The sequence below is a fragment of the Palaemon carinicauda genome, chromosome 14, assembly GCF_036898095.1.
Source record: "Palaemon carinicauda isolate YSFRI2023 chromosome 14, ASM3689809v2, whole genome shotgun sequence".
In the NCBI taxonomy this organism is placed as follows: Eukaryota; Metazoa; Arthropoda; class Malacostraca; order Decapoda; family Palaemonidae; genus Palaemon; species Palaemon carinicauda.
In genome coordinates, this window is record NC_090738.1 from 5,443,631 (window position 1) to 5,464,960 (window position 21,330).

Here is a 21,330-nt window from a genome sequence, read left to right on the forward strand (position 1 = left end):
CCCTAAATGGGCTTTTCTGCAAGACATGCAGTCCAAGCTTGCGTCCTTGATAGAGGACTTAAATGCGGAGAAGAACCTTCTGGCCAACAACCTTCCAACCGGTCGGTTGTGCGCCCTGTTGACGCTGAGGTAACCTACTCGCGTCTGCCAGTTGAGGTGGTTCCTCCACCGATGCGACCCAGTGTGGGTTGCCAGCCGCACGTTGACGTTAAGCGACGCTCGGAGGTGGTTGTTGACGTTCAGGATGTTCAACAACCAGCAGAGGTGACTTGTTGTGATGCAGTGCGTCAACCTCAGCAACCCGGTAGGGTGTTGACTGCACAACCCAGACGGTCTAGACAGTTTCGGGTTGACGCTGTGCTTCCTCGCGCACCCATGGTTGTTGACAGTTCACAGACTGTGCAGCAGTTCCATGATATTGCGTCCGGCTCCGTCACGCATCCACCAGTGCGACCGGATTCAGCGAGTCAGACGTTGCCCACTCCGTTGCCGTTTCCTCATCAGTTTCGGATGAGGAACCCTCTGATGAGGACGTTGCTGAACAAGACGATCAGCCCCCAGCCCTGCTATCCATCCAGAAGATGCTGAAGAAGGAACGCTGCTCAGTCAGGCTGTGGATGAGTCTGGTAGGGACGCTGTCATCCGTGGATCAATTTGTGTCACTAGGAAGACTACACCTCCGTCCTCTTCTATACCATTTAACTTTTCACTGGAAAAAGGACAAGACGCTAGAAGCGGTCTCGATCCCGGTTTCCGAAAAGATAAAGTCTTGTCTGACTTGGTGAAAGGACTATATCAACCTAAGAGAGGGTCTTCCCCTGACTGTTCAGACTCCCAACCACGTTCTCTTCTCGGACGCATCGGACGTAGGCTGGGGTGCGACATTAGACGGTCGGGAATGCTCGGGAATATGGAACTCGAGTCAAAGGACAATGCATTTCAACTGCAAGGAGCTACTGGCAGTACGTCTGGCCTGGAAAAGCTTCAGGTCTCTCCTTCAAGGCAAAGTGGTGGAGGTGAACTCGGACAACACCACGGCTTTGGCGTACATCTCCAAGCAAGGAGGGACCTACTCTCTGACGTTGTACGAGATCGCAAGGGACCTCCTCACCTGGTCAAAAGGTCTAGACATATCACTAGTAACGAGGTTCATCCAAGGCAACTTGAATGTCATGGCAGATTGTCTCAGTCGGAAGGGACAAATAATTCCAACAGAATGGACCCTCCACAAGGATGTATGCAAGAGACTTTGGGCCACCTGGGGCCAGCCAACCATAGATCTCTTTGCAACCTCGATGACCAAGAGGCTCCCAATATTTTGCTCACCAATCCCGGACCCAGCAGCAGTTCATATAGATGCCTTTCTCCTAGATTGGTCACATCTAGATCTATATGCATTCCCTCCGTTCAAGATTGTCAACAAGGTACTGCAGAAGTTCGCCTCTCACGAAGGGACAAGGTTGACGCTAGTTGCTTCCCTCTGGCCCGCGAGAGAATGGTTCACCGAGGTACTTCGATGGCTAGTAGACGTTCCCAGAACACTTCCCCTAAGGGTGGACCTTCTACGTCAGCCACACGTAAAGAAGGTACACCAAGGCCTCCACGCTCTTCGTCTGACTGCCTTCAGACTATCGAAAGACTCTCGAGAGCTAGAGGCTTTTCGAAGGAGGCAGCCAGAGAGATTGCTAGAGCAAGGAGAACATCCACCCTTAGAGTCTACCAATCGAAGTGGGAAATCTTCCGAAACTGGTGCAAGTCAGTATCCGTATCCTCGACCAGTACCTCTGTAACTCAAATAGCTGACTTCCTCTTATATCTGAGGAAAGAACGATCTCTTTCAGCTCCCACTATCAAGGGTTACAGAAGCATGTTGGCATCAGTCTTCCGTCACAGAGGCTTAGATCTTTCCAACAATAAAGATCTACAGGACCTCCTTAAGTCTTTTGAGACCACGAAGGAGCGTCGTTTGGTTACACCTGGTTGGAATTTAGACGTGGTACTAAGATTCCTTATGTCAGACAGGTTCGAACCGCTACAATCAGCCTCCCTGAAAGATCTCACCTTAAAGACACTTTTCCTGGTATGCTTAGCCACAGCTAAAAGAGTCAGTGAGATTCATGCCTTCAGCAAGAACATCGGATTCTCATCCGAAACGGCTACATGTTCTACAACTTGGTTTTCTAGCCAAAAACGAGCTGCCTTCTCGGCCTTGGCCAATATCGTTCGATATTCCAAACTTATCGTATGGTTGGAAATGAACTAGAAAGAGTCTTATGCCCTGTAAGAGCTCTTAAGTTCTATTTAAAACGAACTAAACCTTTACGAGGCCCGTCTGAAGCTTTATGGTGTTCAGTTAAGAAACCATCTTTGCCTATGTCAAAGAATGCTTTATCCTATTTTATCAGACTGTTAATACGAGAAGCTCATTCCCATCTGAATGAGGAAGACCAAGCTTTGCTGAAGGTAAGGACACACGAAGTTAGAGCTGTCGCAACTTCCGTGGCCTTTAAACAAAATAGATCTCTGCAAAGTATAATCGACGCAACCTATTGGAAAAGCAAGTCAGTGTTCGCGTCTTTTTATCTTAAGAATGTCCAGTCTCTTTACGAGAACTGCTACACTCTGGGACCATTCGTAGCAACGAGTGCAGTAGTGGGTGAGGGCTCAACCACTACAATTCCCTAATTCCATAACCTTTTTAATCTTTCTCTTGAAATGTTTTATTATTGTTTTTGGGTTGTCCGGAAGGCTAAGAAGCCTTTCGCATCCTACTTGATTTGGCGGGTGGTCAAAGTCATTTCTTGAGAAGCGCCTAGATTAGAGGTTTTGATGAGGTCCTGTTGTATGGGTTGCAACCCTTGATACTTCAGCTCCTAGGGGTCGCTCAGCATCCTAAGAGGATCGCGAGGCTCCGTAAGGAAGACGTACTTAAAAAGGCAGAGTAATTGTTCAAGTCGACTTCCTTACCAGGTACTTATTTATTTTAAGTTTGTTATTTTGATAACTGCTAAAATGAAATAAAAAATCCTTAGCTCATAATAATGTAAACATTTATTGCTGGTCTCTACCCACCCCCCTTGGTGTGAATCAGCTTATATAATCACCGGCTAAGTTAAATATTGAAAAATGTTATTTTTATAATAAAATAAATTTTTGAATATACTTACCCGGTGATTATATATTAAAGGACCCTCCCTTCCTCCCCAATAGAGATGCAGTGGACCGAGGAGAAAATTGAGTTCTTTGTTTACCTTGAGTACTGAGTACCTGCACGACAGATGGCGCTGTTGAAGTACACCCCCTACCTGCATAGCGATCGCTGGCGGATTTTTAACGTAGAGTTTTCTGTCGAGCAACAGAGTTGCAGCTTATATAATCACCGGGTAAGTATATTCAAAAATTTATTTTATTATAAAAATAACATGTTTATTTCATGATTAACTCTTCATTTAATCACCATTAACCATTTAAAAGGTAGGAGTTGTTACTGATTCATAGTTTTATGCAGCATGTATATGAATAATCTTAGAATTAAGTCATTATTTATAGGTAAACATCTCAAAATGACGGGTGTTTTGATTACAGTTTCGTGTAACCTAGGAAAAGCTGAAAACAAGAAATTACGTGAAATGTTTTCAATAAAACAATTACTTACTAGGCTAGTAGGCTAGTAATGATGAAATACTATTTTGACTAATAGGCAACATAAAATAAGAAAATTATATAAAAATATTTCATTCTTATTTTTTTTTAAATTGGAGTTGGAGTCGGTTCTAAAAAATTATAGGAGTCGGAGTCGGATGTTCAGAGTCCCGACTCCCCAGCCCTGATTAAGATTGTGTCTTGATCGGATATTCGGTTTCAATTTATATTGGGATAAAATAAGAAAAGTCTAATTTTTTGACGTCCCATTAGAACGAATTTCTCTAAGGAAGCCATGGTCATTTGTAGTCTCATCCACATCCAAACTGACATAGGCTTCAACATTTTGAACTTTTGCAACAAAAGAAGAGACTGGATCCTCTCCAATGGAAAAAAAAAATTGAAAAGAAACTTGCTATTATCATTCCCACATATAGAATCTTATGAGTTGGAACCAAAAGAGACTACCTCAAATTACAAAGAATCTCCAACCTAGTAACCTGAGTAATCATAAATATAAAACTAAATACTTGTAAACAAGTCGCTCAAAAATAGCCGATCGTCAAGGTAAAAAGAATTACTCTTAGCCCTATAAATCTTAACCATATTGAGAGGGGCCCATCGTCGTGGTGAACACATGAGGGGCCACCCTGAGACTACCAAAGAGGCACTTAAGTTTGTAAACCTTTGACCTGTTAGATGAAGTGATGGTATTTCTCTGAATTGAGATAAATTCCAATGTAAAAATATCGAGAACTGCAGAGGGTGTCCCCATCAAAAACTCATGAGAACTGAAAACTTGTCGAGGGCTGAAGCATTTAGAACTGGACTCCAACTCACCGAAGCTTTTGAGACTATGAAAACCTTTTGTAAAAACCCCAGAGCATGATTTAGTACCTCTTGTATTACATATTTCTCTAGAAGGTTTGCAATTCCATTTTGCAAAATCTTAGCCTTTACTGTATATATTAGGTAACTCATAAGATATAGAACTGGCTCCTTGGACAAGGAAGAATAAGAGGTAAGAGGAATCCGGTAACCTTGTTGACTACAGCTACTCTCATGGCTGACGATGGTTTTTCCAAACATGATAGAAAGGGTAAAGTCTTTCGCCTATGGGAAATTGAAAGAACGTCATACTGTACCGTTCTCCAATAAGATCTTTGATTAATGTTGACAACTCCTCCAGAACATCCACTAGAAAGGAATCCTGACTGAAACTGGTTTGAAAGGAACTTTTGTTTTTACAATTTCAAGAAGATTGAAGCTGCTAATTTAAAAGCAGAAACTTGGGTGTTCCTGAGAAAAGACCTCAAAGCATGTCAGGATGCCAGATAACTCTTAATCAATCAATCAACCAAAGCATAAGTTTGAGTTCTGGTATCCACCAGAGCAACTACTTCATCCATTTTTATACATCTACCACAAGCTGCAAAATAGGAGTAAAGGTTAGTGAATGTTTTTGCACCTCAGAGACTGTCCTCATCATTTAGACACATATCTGCCCTCTTTTCTTAATCACAGAACACACAAAGGCTGATATAGTATCAGAACCCCCCTCTGGAACAGTATTACCAAAACAGGTCCAATAATTAAAAATTGAATTCGGTTTTGCAATATAGTATTCGAAAATAGCAGCTACAATTATTGTTACTAGCTAAGCTACAACCCTAGTTGGAAAAGCATGATGCTATAACCCCAAGGGCTCCAACAGGGAAAATAGCCCAGTGAGGAAAAGACACCAGGAAATAAACTGCAAGAGAAGTAATGAACAATTAAAATAGAATATTTTAATAACAGTGACGACATTAAAATAGACCGTTCCTTTATAAGATATAAAAACGTGACGGAATGGAAGGATTCAGCAACAGAAGGGTCTAAAGTAAATAAACAATTTGAAAGTCTGTGAGAGGATCTTAATTGTAAGGTGCAATGAACATTCAGAACCCTAACTGAATGGAACGCTAATAACACTATACCTGACTTGAGAAGTTAGGTAAAGGTTACCAACTGGGCAAGTAAGATTGGAATTACTGCCAAAAGGAAAAGACTCTGGCTATTTGAGGTTAACAGAGGAAGCTAATGAGTTAAGAGCTGTTGAAGCTTATTGTTATAAAAACTTTTCTGGTAAATGCTGTCTTAAAGAACGGTGTTAGCATGACATTATCATCAGCATCCCCGCTATAAACAACTAGCCCTGTCATCTCTAGATTTTGCCCTTAACTAAAAGCAAGTTGTTCCGTAACTGGAATACAATACTATGCTAATTATTTAGGGGTATTACTTTCGGCGAAGCTGAAATGACGAGCCATTAAAATTTAGCGAGGGTTAACTACCCATACCACCAGTTAGCGGGGGTAGGAGGGGGTACCTCGCTCCCACTCACACGCCAGTGATTTAGCTCACTTTACTTTTGGCTCGGATTGAGACCGGGTGTTACTGCTCTTCCTCCTCGCCTATTTTGGACTGCTGTTAATTTTTGTCTTTTAACTTACTTTTTTCTTATATATACTGTATGTATATATATATATATATATTATATAATGTGTATATATATATATATATATATACAGTATATATATATATATATATATATATATATATATATATATATATATATATATATATATATATATATTATATATGTATATGTATTATACAGTATATATATTATCAATATTATATTATATATATATTATATATGTATACCTATATATATACAGTATATATATATATATATATATGTATATATTATTATTATTATTATTATTATTATTATTATTATTACTTGCTAAGCTACAACCCTAGTTGGAAAAGCAAGATGCTATAAGCCCAGGGTCCCCAACACGGAAAATAGCCAAGTGAGGAAAGGAAACAAGGAAAATTAAAATACTTTAAGAACATTAACATTTAAATATTTCCTATATACACTATGCAAACTTAAACAAAACAAGAGGAAGAGAAATGAGATAGAATAGTGTACCTGAGTGTACCCTCAAGCAAGAAACTCTGACCCAAGAAAGTGGAAGACCATGGTACAGAGGCTATGGCACTACCCAAGACTAGAGAACAATAGTTTGCTTTTGGAGTGTCCTTCTCCTAGAAGAGCTGCTTACCATAGCTAGAGTGTCTCTTCTACCCTTACCAAGAGGAAAGTAGCCACTGGAGTATTACAATGCAGTAGTTAACCCCTTGGGTGAAGAAGAATTGTCTGGTAATCTGTGTTGTCAGGTGCATGAGGACAGTGGAGAATCTATAAATAATAGGCCAGACTATTCGGTGTATGTGTAGGCAAAGGGAAAGTGAACCGTAACTAGGGAGAAGGATCCAATGTGGTACTGTCTGGCTAGTCAAACGACCCAATAACTCTAGCAGTAGTATCTCAACAGGTTTATATATATATATATATATATATATATATATATATATATATATATATATATATATATATATATATATATATATATATGTGTGTGTGTGTGTGTGTTGTAAGTTTCCTGACCTCCAGTTTCGCCAAATGCTAACGATCTCCGATTGCAAGCGTGCGGATCGCCGATTGGTAGTCAATAACCAGTCATCTGCTTGCTTATCACTAGATCGCTGATGGCAGCTCATCTTTCCTCGATTATTAACCTCAGCTCGCTGACCTCTGACCAGCCAATCGTCAGCTTGCTGATCTCTAGCTCACTGATCGCCAATCCACGATCGAGTACTGATCATCAATTGCTCACTGGTCACCAACTGACGATCTTTAAAGCATTCTGATGTCTCTCTGGGCTCTCCAAGCCGATCATTAATCGCCAACCTTCCTTGGCTGACTGACCAGACAGCCTTCATCTGCCTGTCAGTTACCATCTTCGGCTCACAGATTACCGATTCACTGATCATCGGCAGTTCGCTGTTCACCAGCAGTTCGTCACTCAGACTTACTAGTCAACCTCTGCCCGTGGTTCTCTAGACAGCAATCCACTAAACCAATCGGCAGGCAATCGCCAGCCCTCATCAACAGCTTATCGACAGGTGACTACTTGCGAGCACTCTCCAACTGCACAGTAGCCCTGATACCCAGCCGTTAACCATTGATTAACATTTGCCAGACCGATGCTGTTCTAAGGAATAGTATCAATCCTGTCAGGGCGCATGGTAGGGTCAAGCGTTGCCTCACTTCTATCAGTTAAAGGAGTTCTCTCCCAGGGAAGAATCCTCACACAGGGTATCGCATCCCATCCTTTCTGCCACGAGTCAAGACCCCAGTGTCAACTATCTCCTATGCGAAAGGATCGCCAAGGAGCTGTCCCTTTTGGTTGATGTCCACACCATGTTGGAGGAGTTTGGACAAGGGCTAAGACTACAGGTCTTCATGTGCACGCTGGACCTAAAGGACGCATACTTCCAAGCCCAAACCATCCATTTTCTAGGAATTATAGGAGATGTCTAGACAAACAAGAAACGCCAGCTCAGGGCACTGTGCTTTGGGGTTTCCACAGCACCCATCCTGGGCTCACAGGATCGGCTTCCGTCTCCTCCGTTCCTGGACGACTGACTGACCTTAGCAGACTTGGAGGCAACCTTGCGTTAGCACCGGAACTTCTGAAGTTTTTTTTACCAAGATCAGGTGTTCTTGGTAAACCTTTGGAAGTCTTCCCTACTTCCCTCTCAGAAGACTGGTATATCCGGGAATGATTCTAGACACCAATCTCCACAAAACCCTCTTATCAAAGACAGGCTTTGAATAGTCACAAGACTTTCTCAAGACGAGAACTCCCAGCCCAGAGTGACTATTTTTCCTCGGACACCTGTCATCCCCTAGCCTATATAGCCTCCAATGGCCGCCTCAGGATTCATTCTCTCCAGTGGCGGCTTGAGTCCAATTGGAATCAGGCTTTCGATTCCCCAGACATTCTGATCCCCATGGGACCAGAAGCTTGGAAGAACCTCAAGGGATGGGTGTCAGCCGAGAATCTATGGAGTGGTGTAACCTTCTCATCCTTCCCCACCCCTCGGATTTAATGCTGTGCTTAGACACATCAAAAGAAGGGAGGAGGGACCATAGTGCTGCACCATACGACCTCAGGCCTCTGGACAGTCTGAAATGACCTTCACTTAAATCTCTTAAGAGATGAAGGCCAACTTTCCAGTTCTTCAACAGCCTCATCAGTACCTAACGGACCACTCAGTGGTGTGAAAAGCAACAACACCATATAGGGACTCACATCACCAAGCAAGAAGGAACTTGCTCACAGCCTCTTCCCATCTAAGAGTATAAATACTAAGGTGGGCCGAAGTCCACTCGGTACCATTATCAGCCCGCGTCATGCCAGACTAGAGGAATGTGCTCGCCGACAATCTGTGCACAACATCTCAGATAAAGTGTACCAAATGGTCTTTAGATCACCTTGTACCCGATAAAGGCCTGACTTTACAGGGTTCTCCAACTATGGATCTGTTCGCAATGCCCCTGAACCTCAGGCTTCCGCTGCTCCCCAGTCCTAGACCCCAAGGCTCTCTGGCAAGAACAACAGCGAGCACAACAATGACGTTTACATCTCTTCCCTGATTTTGTCTGAAGGGAAGGGTACTCAACAAGGCTAGAACATCGGCCAGCCTCTCGAGGGCTCTCAAAGCTCCACTATGGCATTACGCAGAACGGTTTCCAAACCTTCTTCATCTCCTGATAGAGCCTCTAAGAGAACCCTCTTCATGTCACAGACAACGACACTTCGACATCTATCACAAGATATAGCTTCGCTATGATTGTACGCCTGGAGACTACCCAGTACCTCCTCTCTCTGAGAGGCTTTTCACAATAAGTTGCAAAGAGGTTGTCTAGATATTTGAGGAATTCCTCAGCATCAGTCTACCAGGCAAAGTATAACGTCTTCTGTGGTTGGTGTCATGGAAAAGCGTATCTCTCCACTCGATACCTCTATTCCAGCAATAGCGGAATCCTGGAGTATATGCAGGAGGACAAGATCCCCTTTTCAGTTTCAGCAGGTAGAGACGATCACTCAACCTTGAGCCCCACCTTCAAACTGAAAGGAAGGGACATTTCCTCATCGCTAGATCTTTCCTAACTCATGCGGACTTACAAACTGGCCTTTTCCCAGTTGGAATTGAGACCTCCCTCTCGGAACATGGTTTGAGTTCTCTCGTCTCTAAGGAGACCTCCCTACGTTCCACTTCACCAGGCAACAAATCTTCACCTGGTTTAGAAGATAGTGTTCCTACACTCTTTGACAGCAGCCAAACGAGTCAAGGAACTTCATGGTTTCTCTTTCGACATCGCCCATTCAAGAGGAGGGTGAAAGGCAACGTTCAGTTTTGTCCCTGAGTTTGTTGCCAGACAGTCTCCAGAGGTGACAGATCCTAGACAACAAGTCTCCACTCGGTAACTGATGATCCAGATCATCTGTTACAAGAAGACTCGGAATAACTTTACTTGGACAGTCGCACTTCTAAATATCTCAACAACCAGGTTACGTAGGCTGCGGACCTTGCGTACTAAAGTTTTAGTGAGGTGCATGGACTTCTTATTTTGAGTACTAACATACTCAGATAGGGAGCCCCTGGGTAAAACCAAAGGCCAGATTGGCAGGGACGTCCACCCTTCCTAATGGGTGAGTCACCCCTAAATAACTAGCATAGATGTGTATTCCAGTTACGGAACAAATGACAAATTCGTAGATAATTTGTATTTTTCCTAACGATACAAACCTTAGCTATTTATACAAACTTGCTCGCCAGCCCTATCCCCCTTGAAGTCCTACCTCCAAGCAATGTGAGCTAAATCATCGGTGTGTGGGCAGGAGCGGTAGCAAGCTACCCCCCCCCTACCCCCGCTAACTAGCGGTATTGGGTAGTCAACCTTCACTAAATTTTAATGGCTTGTCATTTCAGATTCGTCGAAAGTAATACCCCTAAATAAATAGCTAAGGTTTGTATCGTTAGGAAAAATACAGATTATCTACTAATTTGTCATTTTTATTTGCTCTTTGAACTTGAATCATTCTTTTCCATCAAAGGAAAAGGGAGGTGTTCACACTCCCATAACAGTTATTTAGATCACAGTACTGTCCCCATGCAGTAATAGCTAAGAAATCCATAGCTTGGAGAGTGGATCGTTATATTACCGATGCGACTGAGAAATTAAAATAATTGAAATAAGTTTTTCATTTCTTGCCATTAACCATTACAGTGTCTCATTATTTTACTAGAGGCATGTCTCTATTGAAAGGAAAGAAGGTTGTAAATTTTTTTCAATTTTACGGGTAAATGTCAATAACCCGAATTTCTAGGAGAGAAGCAATATGAACATCAGGGGAGGTTTATACAGTAGAAACAATAGATTACATACAATTATTTCCCCATTTTGTAATTACCAAAAAATTATTATGCCCCTTATGAGTTTTAAATTTTGTACTTTTTCTTTTTTTTTTACAAATGCAGCACTTTTATTGATCCTAATAAGTTCTACAAACAAAACCAATTACAAGGTACGTAGGTGGTTGGAAACAACATTATCTGAATTTATTTTTTAAAGTACAGTAGAGTTTATATGTTGTAAGTAGGAGACTTCATACTCTAAGAGAACATTTGCTTAGCTGAAATGTAGAATTACTAATGAAAATATATTTTCTAATGGTGTAGGAATAACCTTTGAAATTGCAATGAATGGGATAAAACCTTATCACAAAATTAAGAAAAAACAATAGTACATAAATAACACCAATAAGTAATCCTATTCAGAAAAGAATAGCATAAATTTGAAATAAGAATGGATCATTTAATGTATATACTGTATGCTCTATTACACATAGAAGATGAATCCATATAAAAAAATTTTTTTTAGATATGTACAGGAAACATCTACAAAATAATAGCAATCATATTTTGGTAAACATTTAAAGAAAAACCATGAAAGGCTGTGCCCTTAGATTTTGATACTAATGCATATTCAATCTACAGTATAAGAAACTTGCTAATGAACAACATCAATATAATGTCACTGATTTTTGTAGTTCTTCTTAAATAGGGAGTATTACATATGAAATGGTTAAACGAGTGCCATTATCTAATACACAATTTAGTATTGTAATCATTTATGGAACAAATCTTTCCATAAATGATTGCATTACACAATAGCATAGTGATTACCACTACCAAGTCAGGGAAAAATAGAATCTACAGTATATCTCTGACCACTTTATGCAAAGTAATGGCAAATGCTTGGATTACTTTCTACCCACATAATTAGTTTGTTCCAACACGAATACTTACCTTCGAACTACTTTCTTTAGGATATCACTGGTTATCTCTCTCTGCGACCAGAGTTTTGGATAGTTATCCCCCCCCCCGCTCCGCGCCCTCAGTGGTTTTACCCCCGGCATCCAGGAATGTGCCCCGAGGGTAGGATTACCGGTAGGTCGCCTGCAGTCGGGTCTCCCTCCTCATTAAGTTCTCTGGTCGCGAGAGGTGAACATCTCTCGCTCTCGTATCTCTGTCGATCCTTTGTGTGCGTCCTGTGCCCCACGTGTTCCCAGCATGGCAACTTGCGTTTTTTCCAGTGTGCTTTCCCAAGTGTTCCTGTACGTTCACTTTTCAACCGTGTGCTTACCCGGTGTTTAATTCATTTCCTTAAGTGCTTGTGTCGTGCGTTGGGTGCGTTATGGAGCAGTATTCCTTGATTTCCTTCAAGGAATTAATAGCTGAAGGGAACAATTTTACAATAAATCATTCTTCCTCTCCTTATCCTCGGTGTTAGCCGTGTAGGGGAAGCTTATGTTCCCCTACAACCACGTGTCAGGACTACTAGTCCTGGAACGTAGTGCAGTGAGTGCACTTCGGCACCAAGAGGAAGAATACATCCAAGAGGCTCATAGGAAGACGAGCCTCTCCTCGCCACTTAATTCCCGATGCCTCGTCGAATAGAGCTTCTTATACAGCCATCTTCCCCTACCCAGAGTAGGGGACGAGGTAAGTCAGTTGCGGGGAAGTGCCCATTGCTCTTCCCCAGGCGTTTGAGTGGGTGCGGTATAGCACCAAGAAGAAGTAGGCGACGAAGGGTTCGCCTAAGAAGACTAGCGCCGGGCGTCTCGCCTGACAGAGCTTCCCTACCACCCTCTCCTACCCAGAGTAGGAGACGAGGTTGGTCTATTGTGGAGAAGGTAACTCCTAAGAAGTAGTTCGAGGTAAGTGCTATTTTCGAGAGTGTGTGGGGAGACGGAGTCCTGGTGCAAGCAGGCCACGTCTCCTCTGATGACCCCATGTGGGGGAAAAATGTCCCTAATTCTTCTCCAGTCTCTTTGGCGTATTTTTCAGTCTCTTCTGCAGCCGAGGGCCTCGCCGAGAAGGAGCCTCCCAGGTCCGTATTGCAGCGTTCCCCGGACCGGCAGCCCAGGGTTTTTCTCACCACGAAGGCCATCCTCCAGACGCAGATATAACCCTCGCAGGGAGAAATGCGAGAAGGCCTCTTCAGGCAGGCGTAAGGCCGCGAAGCTTCCGGTTCTCCCCGCCAGCGGGTGTAACCGGGCTTCTTTATGGGCAGCCTGGCCGAATCAGCACAGCTGGTTCAGCCCTCGGACTTAAAGGAACGGTTCCCTCCGTCGGGTCAGCCCACGGGGATCCGCGTCCGCGTCCGCGTCCCCCAGAGAGAATACACGAACGGTAGTCCTCGACGGTACGGCGATGCCGGTTCTGACCCCAGAACCTGGTGCGGAGCTCCCGCCGGGGAAGACCGGTACCACCGCAAGGGAGTGCCTGGTATTCCAGAACCGAAGCGCCCGATGGGGAGTGCCCGGTGACCCGGCTCCTCGAGATCAAGCCGTAGGAAGGACTCTACAGGTAAGCGTAAGTCCCCGAAGCCTCCGGTTCACCCCGCCCAGCGGGGGGAAACGCGCTTCTTGTCGGGCGGCCTGGACGAACCAGCCCAGCTGGTGCGGCCTTCGGGTCGGAAGGAACGGTTCCCGCTGTCGGGTCAGCCCACGGGAACCGCATCCTCGGCACCCAGAGCCCTTGGGCGGACGAGAGTCCCCCCTGAACCAGCGTTGCCTGCGTTAACCCAGGCCCCTGGTGCGGACGTCCCCGCAGATGAAATCCAGTACCTCGGCAGGACGGCGCCCCTGGCCCCAAAGAGCTAGACGTCCAGTCGGCGTGCCCAGTAACCCAGCTCCCCGGCCCCAAGCCGAGACCTCGGCTGACGGAGGGGAGGGTTCCCTGACGGAGGACTCCGTCTATAGGAGAGTGGTTAGCCTTTTCAGAAGGCACCACAAAATAGCGGAACCTGCGGCTAAGGATGAAGTTTCCTGGAAGTCAAGCCTTTTGAGGATCATGCAGACTCCCTCCCAACCTAAGACGTCCCTAGCACTTCCTCTAGCCCGAGATCTAGTCCTAGAGCAGGAGTATGTCGGCAAGGTAGTGGCCAGCAATGCCGAGGCCCCCAAAACCCAGAGGTCCTCAAAATTGCTCCAGGGCCTCAGACCCCAAGGCAAAGTCTATGTACCAGCGGGACGACGCCCAGGCCCCTTAAGGTGGAGTCAGCAGTAGACATCCTTAGTCAAGGCGTTTCAGACGGTAGAGCCTCTTCGGCCCCATTCTGTTTCTCGCCAGCAGAAGCCTCCATGATGGAGAAAATGTCGAGGGACTTAGTAAACGTCTCCTCTTGGCTGGACTGGTGGGCTTCCACTTTGGTAGGTGTACAAGCCTCCTTCGACCCCGAGGACCCTGACCAGCAAGGCCTACTGAGGGACCTCATTTCCTCCGGGGGTAAAACCCTTAGGTTATTGACATATCAGTCTCTCGCGCTAACAGCTAACTGGGTGCTCTGGAAGCGAGACACTGTTCTGGCGAAGGTGTCTCGGAAGGTACCAGACAGGGAGGCGCGAGCCATTCGCAGCCTTCCCCTGTGGGGAGAGTCTTTGTTTCCTCTGAAGGAACTAGAAGCCATAATGGAGAAGTCTTGAAAAAGAAGGAGGCTAACGTCCCCAGACCTACGACTCCTAGGAGACCGCCCTATAAGAGGTCCGTCTCGGATAGTGCCGCGACACCCCAAGCCTCTACCAGCACTACGAGGAGAGAAGCCCCCCCTCTTCCTCCTGGTCCGCAACGCCGCAGCCCCTCCGCAGGGGAGCTCCAGCGCCCTCAAGCTCCTTCAGGTCGGGTTACTCCGCCTCTAGGAGAGGCAGATCAGGCTGCCCCTCTAGAAGAAGATAGAGTGGGAGGCCCCCTATCCCCGCCCAACCCTCGGGTTGGAGGATGCCTCAGACGTCATTGGCAAGCATGGAAGGCTCAAGGAGCAGAGCCTTGGACAGTGTCCGTACTAAAGGAGGGCTACAAACTTCCGTTCCTAACGGAACCACCTCCGCTTTTTCCGGCCAACCGGACAGAATGGCTAGATCCCAAAGACCCGTTAAAGAGGACCGCCCTTCAAGAGGAGGTATCGTCCATGCTAGAGAAGGGTGCCATGGAAGAAGTTCTTCTCCCAGGGCCAGGTTTCTACAGTCGCCTGTTCCTGGTGGAGAAAGCGACCGGGGGGTGGAGACCGGTTATAGATCTGTCAGCTCTCAACAAGTTCGTCAAGAAGACGGACTTCAAAATGGACACTCAGAAGTCAGCCCCCACACCTCGGGTCGGAAGTTCCTCCGGGTGAAATGGGGTTCCCAGATCCTGCAATTCAGTACCCTTTGCTTTGGTCTGTCAACAGCGCCCCAAGTGTTCACGAGAGTCTTCACGGCTGTCTCAGTGGGGGCTCACGAACGAGGCATTCGCCTTATCAGATACCTGGACGACTGGTGGCTTCTTTCCGCCTCAATGGTCCTCTTGGAGGAACAAGGGAGAAGTCTCCTCCAGTTTTGCAAGGATCTGGGGATCGTAATCAACCCGAAGTAGTCAAATCTATCCCCCTTTTCACGTTGATAAAAGACTGGCAGAGGCTGATAGGTCACCTGGTCTCATTGGAGAACCTAGTTCCCCAAGGGAGGGTAAGGCTCAGATCCATCCAATGGAATCTCAAGAACCTCTGGTGCCAGACGGATTCACAGCAGGTGCTAATCCCAGTCCTTCCAAACACGAGACCCTCCCTAGAATGGTGGCATTGCCAGTCGAACTCACTCAAGGGGACGACCTTTGGGACCAGCCCTCCCGAGTTACTACTGTTCACAGACGCCTCCAACCAGGGATGGGGAGCCCTTCTCCTCGACGAAACGGCACGAGAGACCTGGTTGGAAGGGGAGAGGCAACTCCACATCAATGTCCTGGAGTTGGAAGCAGTCCAGAAGGCGTGCCTACACTTCGCAAGTCTGCTAAAGGGAAACACCGTGGCGTTGATGTGCGACAACGCAACGGTAGTGGCATACATAAAGAAGCAGGGTGCTTGTAATCGAAGGAGTTGTGCGATCTCACCATAGAGATTCTAGATTGAGCAGAAGAAAATCAAGTGGTGATGTTAGCAAGGTTCATTCCCGGGAAGAAAAACGTTCTGGCCGACGGCCTCAGCAGAAGGGGCCAGATAGTAGGGACAGAATGGTCCCTTCTCCCAGAAGTAGCCAAGCTCATCATTCAACGCTGGGGTTCCCCGGTGATTGACCTCTTTGCAACAACCTCAACGCCCAACTCCCAGTCTATTGCTCCCCTGTACCAGACCCGAAAGCAGCCTTAGAAGACGCTTTTCAGCACAAGTGGGACAATCTGGATGTGTACGCCTTTCCCCCTTTTCACGTTGATAAGACAAGTGCTCAACAGAGTAAGGACGGCCCGAAACCTAAAAATGACTTTGGTAGCGCCCTGATGGCCGGAGAGAGAGAGAGTGGTTCGCGGATCTAAAAGACCTATCGAGTCAACCGCCGTGGCCTCTGTCCGCCAGGTCAGACCTTCTGCACCAGCCTCACTTTCTCAAGCTCCACGACAACCCACTCTCCCTACGTCTTCACGCCTGAAGACTAAAGAGCGGCTCCTGAAGAAAGAAGGATATTCTTCCTCCACGGCTAAGAGAATGTCTCTATTCCTGAGAAAGTCGTCAGCCGCGGTCTACCAGACAAAATGGGCCTCCGTCACGAAGTGGTGCTCTGAGAGGCACATTAGACCTCTTAAGGCCTCTGTCCCAGACATAGCAGTTTTTCTGGTGTTTCTCAGGGACAAAGTAGGGATGTCAATCCCAGCCATAAAAGGAGTTCGGGCTGCCTTAGGCCAAGTCTTCCTCCTGAAGGGCATCGACCTGGGGGCCTCGAGACACATAGCGATGCTTGTCAAAAGCTTCGAGCAGTCTTGCCCCCCTCAGGCGAGGAGGGTGCCCCAGTGGGACTTAGACAAGGTCCGGAAGATGCTGTGTCGTCCCCCCTTTGAACCCTTGAAGGATATCGTGGACAAAGATCTCACCCTCAAGGCCGTCTTCTTGCGGGCTTTGGCGTCCGCTAAGAGAGTGGGAGGGATCCATGGTTTGTCATACGACGTCTCTCACTCAAAGGGGTGGAAAGAAGTATCCTTCAAGTTCGTACCTTCTTTTGTGGCCAAGACTCAAAACCCAGCAGTCTGGGACCCGAGGTTTGAAGGTTTCTCGATTCCTGCCATCCCTAAGACAGGTAATGCAGAAGACGTAAAATTGTGCCCAGTGCGAACAATTAGAAAATACTTGGAAAGGACAGCGCATCTCCGACCGGATATCAAGAGCCTCTTCGTTTCCACAGGTATTAATAAGAAACAAGTTTCCAAAAACACCATCTCCTTCTGGTTGAGACAGGTGATCGCCAGATCCTACAAGGAAGCTGGCATAGCAGTGCCAGGCACTCCCAGACCTCATGACATCAGGGGCCTGAGCACCTCCTTAGCCTTTGAGGAAAAACATGGCAGTAGGGCAAAATTCTGCGAGCAGGTACTTGGTCGAGCCAGTCAACCTTTACTGCCCACTACCTCAAGGACTATTCAAGGAAATCCTTGGACGGGTACTCCATTGGAACAGTCATCTCCGCCCTCCAAGTGGTGTAACGGTAAACCCCAGGCGCATCCAAGACTAGCGACCGGTAGGCACAAGTGCGGTTTCCTACCTCCTACCCAGTTGCTTACTTGCCTCTTCGGGGGTACCGTCTGTTCCCAGAAAAATAACACATTCTTCACGACTACACGTCGATGAAGGAACGTCAAAAGAAGTTTTCAAAAAGTGAGTTCCTAGACACTACGTGAATTTTTGTATAGTTACCCTCGCTTCCACTCTCTGGTAGGTCCCGTTATCCAGAGGCCTGTTGGCCTCCACGGCCGGGTCAGTGGGTCAGATTGGCCACCGCACCTCTGAAGCTGCACATCCTCTGCTACATGTGACATCATCCACAGTGTATTAGAAAAGAACCATCATTATAGTTCTTGCCAACATACCTACGTCATTAACAGGCCTCATCAATTAAACCATATTAAATGTGCTCCACCACCTGCATTAACAGGCCTCAACAATTAAACCATATTAAATATGCCCCACCACCTGCATGAGACTAGGGAGGTGGAGGGGGTGAATTTTAGGAGACCACACAGCCCTTCCCTAAAAATAAGTTTTTCCTTTGTCAAAACTTTTTATTTTATTTTTTTTTTTGGGGGGGGGGGGTGTTTGCAGTACTGTATGGTCTCCAAGGATTAAGTACCAGCGTATTAATCAGTAGACTCCTGTCCAATCTAGACCAACAGCCTGCAACCTGTGCCCTGTATCCAAGAGTAAAAAGAGAAACTAATAATTCTGAATTTTACCCCACAAAGATGATTGAAGACTAATGGCTCCCCAAACTCCTATTACTCCTCTTCTCATAAAGAACCTGGCTGACCTGGTCCTTCCTCCCGAGCTGCCCTTCATGGGTTACGAATGTGCCAAGGACCACACATGAATGTTGTACTGCCTATACAGTATTTGGTTTAGGTAGTGTTTAATAAACACTCTATGGCCAGAATAACCTGGTAAACTCTGGATGTCCTGAAATTGAATGTTAGCAGGGCAAATGGTGGGGGGAAAAAGAGAAGGTACTTAGAAACTGAAAAGGGGGCCTAATTGTACATTTGTACACCCCCTCATAACTGAATGCTGGAGCCATAAAGGAGCATAACTCTTAGATTACTCTTGAGACCCATACCCAAGAAAAAAATAAAACTGAACATGCGTACTTACACACTGTTCACAGTGTAGGTGATAATGAGAGAATGGTGGATGGGGCCTGTTGCTGACTTAGGTGCATGGGCGAGAACTGGAACGATAGTTCTTTTCTAATATGTCATATGTAGCTGGCAATGTGCAATTTTGGAGGTGCAGTGGCAAGTTCTAATGAACCTGAACTTCCAGGTCTCCCATATATTGTATACAGTACGCATGGAATCTGTGCTCTGCATGTTGCCACACTGGCTTTAAAGAAAGGGGAATAATATTTCTCTGGCAATCAGGTCATATTGAATTCCCTGATCTAGATTCAAACAGGAAAGTCCTTGGAGACAGCACTTAAACCCAAAAAATATTATATTCACAACTTCATTTGTAGCCCAGCAAAATATATCCAAGTTTGACTTGATCTCCATTTTATGATCACGTAAAGAAGATTCGATACTAAGATATCAATTGCAATTTTCTTTTGATAAGCAGAGAATGTGTAAAACCACCTGAAGGTTTCACATCCTAAAAACTATATGGTTATAATATAAGGGCTATTTTCCCATTTTCATACAGAATGTTTTATGCAATGAAACATTTCAAGTATTCATTGACAACACTTATTTAGCCATATAAGCCATATAACAGTTAGAAAAGGAATTGTACCTAGTGTTAGTAATTTTATCTTAGTAATAAATAGTATTACTGTACTCAAGTACTACCTATTGGTGTAGATAATAATCTTATGTAATTGATTTTGCTACTTGTTATACATCATCCACCCTCTGTCATTCTCAAAGAATAAATAATGTTGCCACATTTAAGCTAGACATTGGACCTCGAATGTTGACTTTGAATTCTCCATAATTAAACTGAAGCTGTTGAGCTTTACGAGAATGTTAAATGAAAATATTACTCTATAATTTAGTAATTATAATGTAATTCAGATACGCGTATCTTCTATTGTCCATTTTTTAAATCTCCGTGCTTTATTTTAATGAATGTTCCTACAGTTCATTTGCTACTTTTAAAAATGTATTAGAAGTTATATATAAAAGATTTGCTGCTATGTCACCTAAACAACTAATAAATTCTCTTTACCAAACAATGCTTTAGTTTTCACAGCAGAATCATGTGTAATCAATTTAGCTGCCATTATTACTAAAATACTGTAATTCCTCTACATAAATTTTTAATCTTCATTGCCTAGCAGTGCTATAGAAACACTATACAAAGTAGGCGTAACTATCAAAATATCTTAGACCTCAGCCCATGGGGGTATAAAGGGAAATGGATATTTAAAATGGCAACTATTATGACTAAATAAAAAATAGCCATTCTTAGGAATTCCTGTTTATCATTCATAAAACTATATCAATGTAAATGGCAAATTTTACAAAATGTTGAATCTGAATAGATTAAAATCAATCTAACTCAACTATCGACTATGGCATTTTAAAGCAAAAGGGATGTCATGATTAAGTAAATTAACCAATCCTTAAACTGGTCACACTTCTTTGACCTGCAATCTCTGTATGCAATAAATGCAGGTCAATGGTAACAGTTTAACATTTTATGTGAATATCTTGAAGGTTTTGGGATAAGTGAATTTAAAATGTTTTGGAATTGTCAATATATCTGATTTTCTGCAGTGATGAAATTTGTGTGAAGCTAAAAAATAAACTTGTGAAGTTTAGAAAATTTGATATCTTAAGTCAGTAGCCAGGTTAAACTCAAGATGATACTGATAGCAGCAGCAATTCTGAATATTTTTCAAGTTCTGAATGAGTTCTAAAACCTCTCTTTACTTTGATAAAATTCATGGGCAGACAAAGTGTTTATTGGGTTTCATAGATTTTAGGAGGGATATCTAAATACAGTAAATGGATTTCTGCGCTCTGAAGGGATCTTAATTTGGATGAAAAATATTGTTTTCCCATAAATAATATTCCTTGGAGATACCCATGACCATCAATTTCTAGGTCATCATTCCATGTAGACGAGTTTCAGTTGTAAGGGCAAATTTCAACTTTTGAGTCTTTTGTCCACACATGACCTTGTTATCCTCCTTAATTCTCTAAGATTGTCTGTCATTAAAGCATATATTCCCAGAGGGTTAAATGAATACTAAAGGAATGGGTGCAAGTCAAGTAACCCTTGCTACAGTACAGCTACAGCCTTGCTAATTTAGTTGGATAAGTTATAAATATCTCAGTAATGATACTATTGGATAGTTTCTGCTGATGCCTCCCATCCATCTAGGGGGGCTAAGAGTCTGTTTTAGTTTTCATTAAACATCTCATTACCTCGTCTCTTGTATTCTCAGTTTTACACAAAAGAGTATTTACACTGCTATGGTGTCTTCCTTTTAAATAAGCTTAAGAATGAAATTGAATTTATCCCTTTCATGCTCAGGACAGGTTGACATGATAGTTTCATTGAAAAACTACTCATGTATAATAAAACCGATGTCTAAAATGTAATGAATAATATCTATAAAAAATGTACTTATCATATCACACTAATTTATTTTTTATTTTCAGAGTGGTATGATGAAGTATGCAGCACCTGTGGCTGGCCTT

At 44.2% G+C, this 21,330-nt stretch overlaps 1 protein-coding gene across 2 annotated transcripts in view; it reads left to right on the top strand.

Moving 5' to 3' along the window:
* The window catches only part of LOC137653404 (galectin-8-like), a 402,287-nt gene that overhangs the window by 380,331 nt on the left and 626 nt on the right, over positions 1 to 21,330 (top strand). Inside the window, exons 8-9 of one of the 2 annotated variants that reach the window (XM_068386761.1) lie at positions 11,089 to 11,135; positions 21,292 to 21,330. The exon at positions 21,292 to 21,330 is cut by the window's right edge and continues 98 nt beyond it. In XM_068386761.1, coding sequence (XP_068242862.1) covers positions 11,089 to 11,100 — 12 coding nt within the window. In that variant the 3' untranslated portion in view covers positions 11,101 to 11,135; positions 21,292 to 21,330. The remainder of the gene's footprint in view (positions 1 to 11,088; positions 11,136 to 21,291) is intronic. The other variant, XM_068386760.1, reaches the window with a different exon arrangement.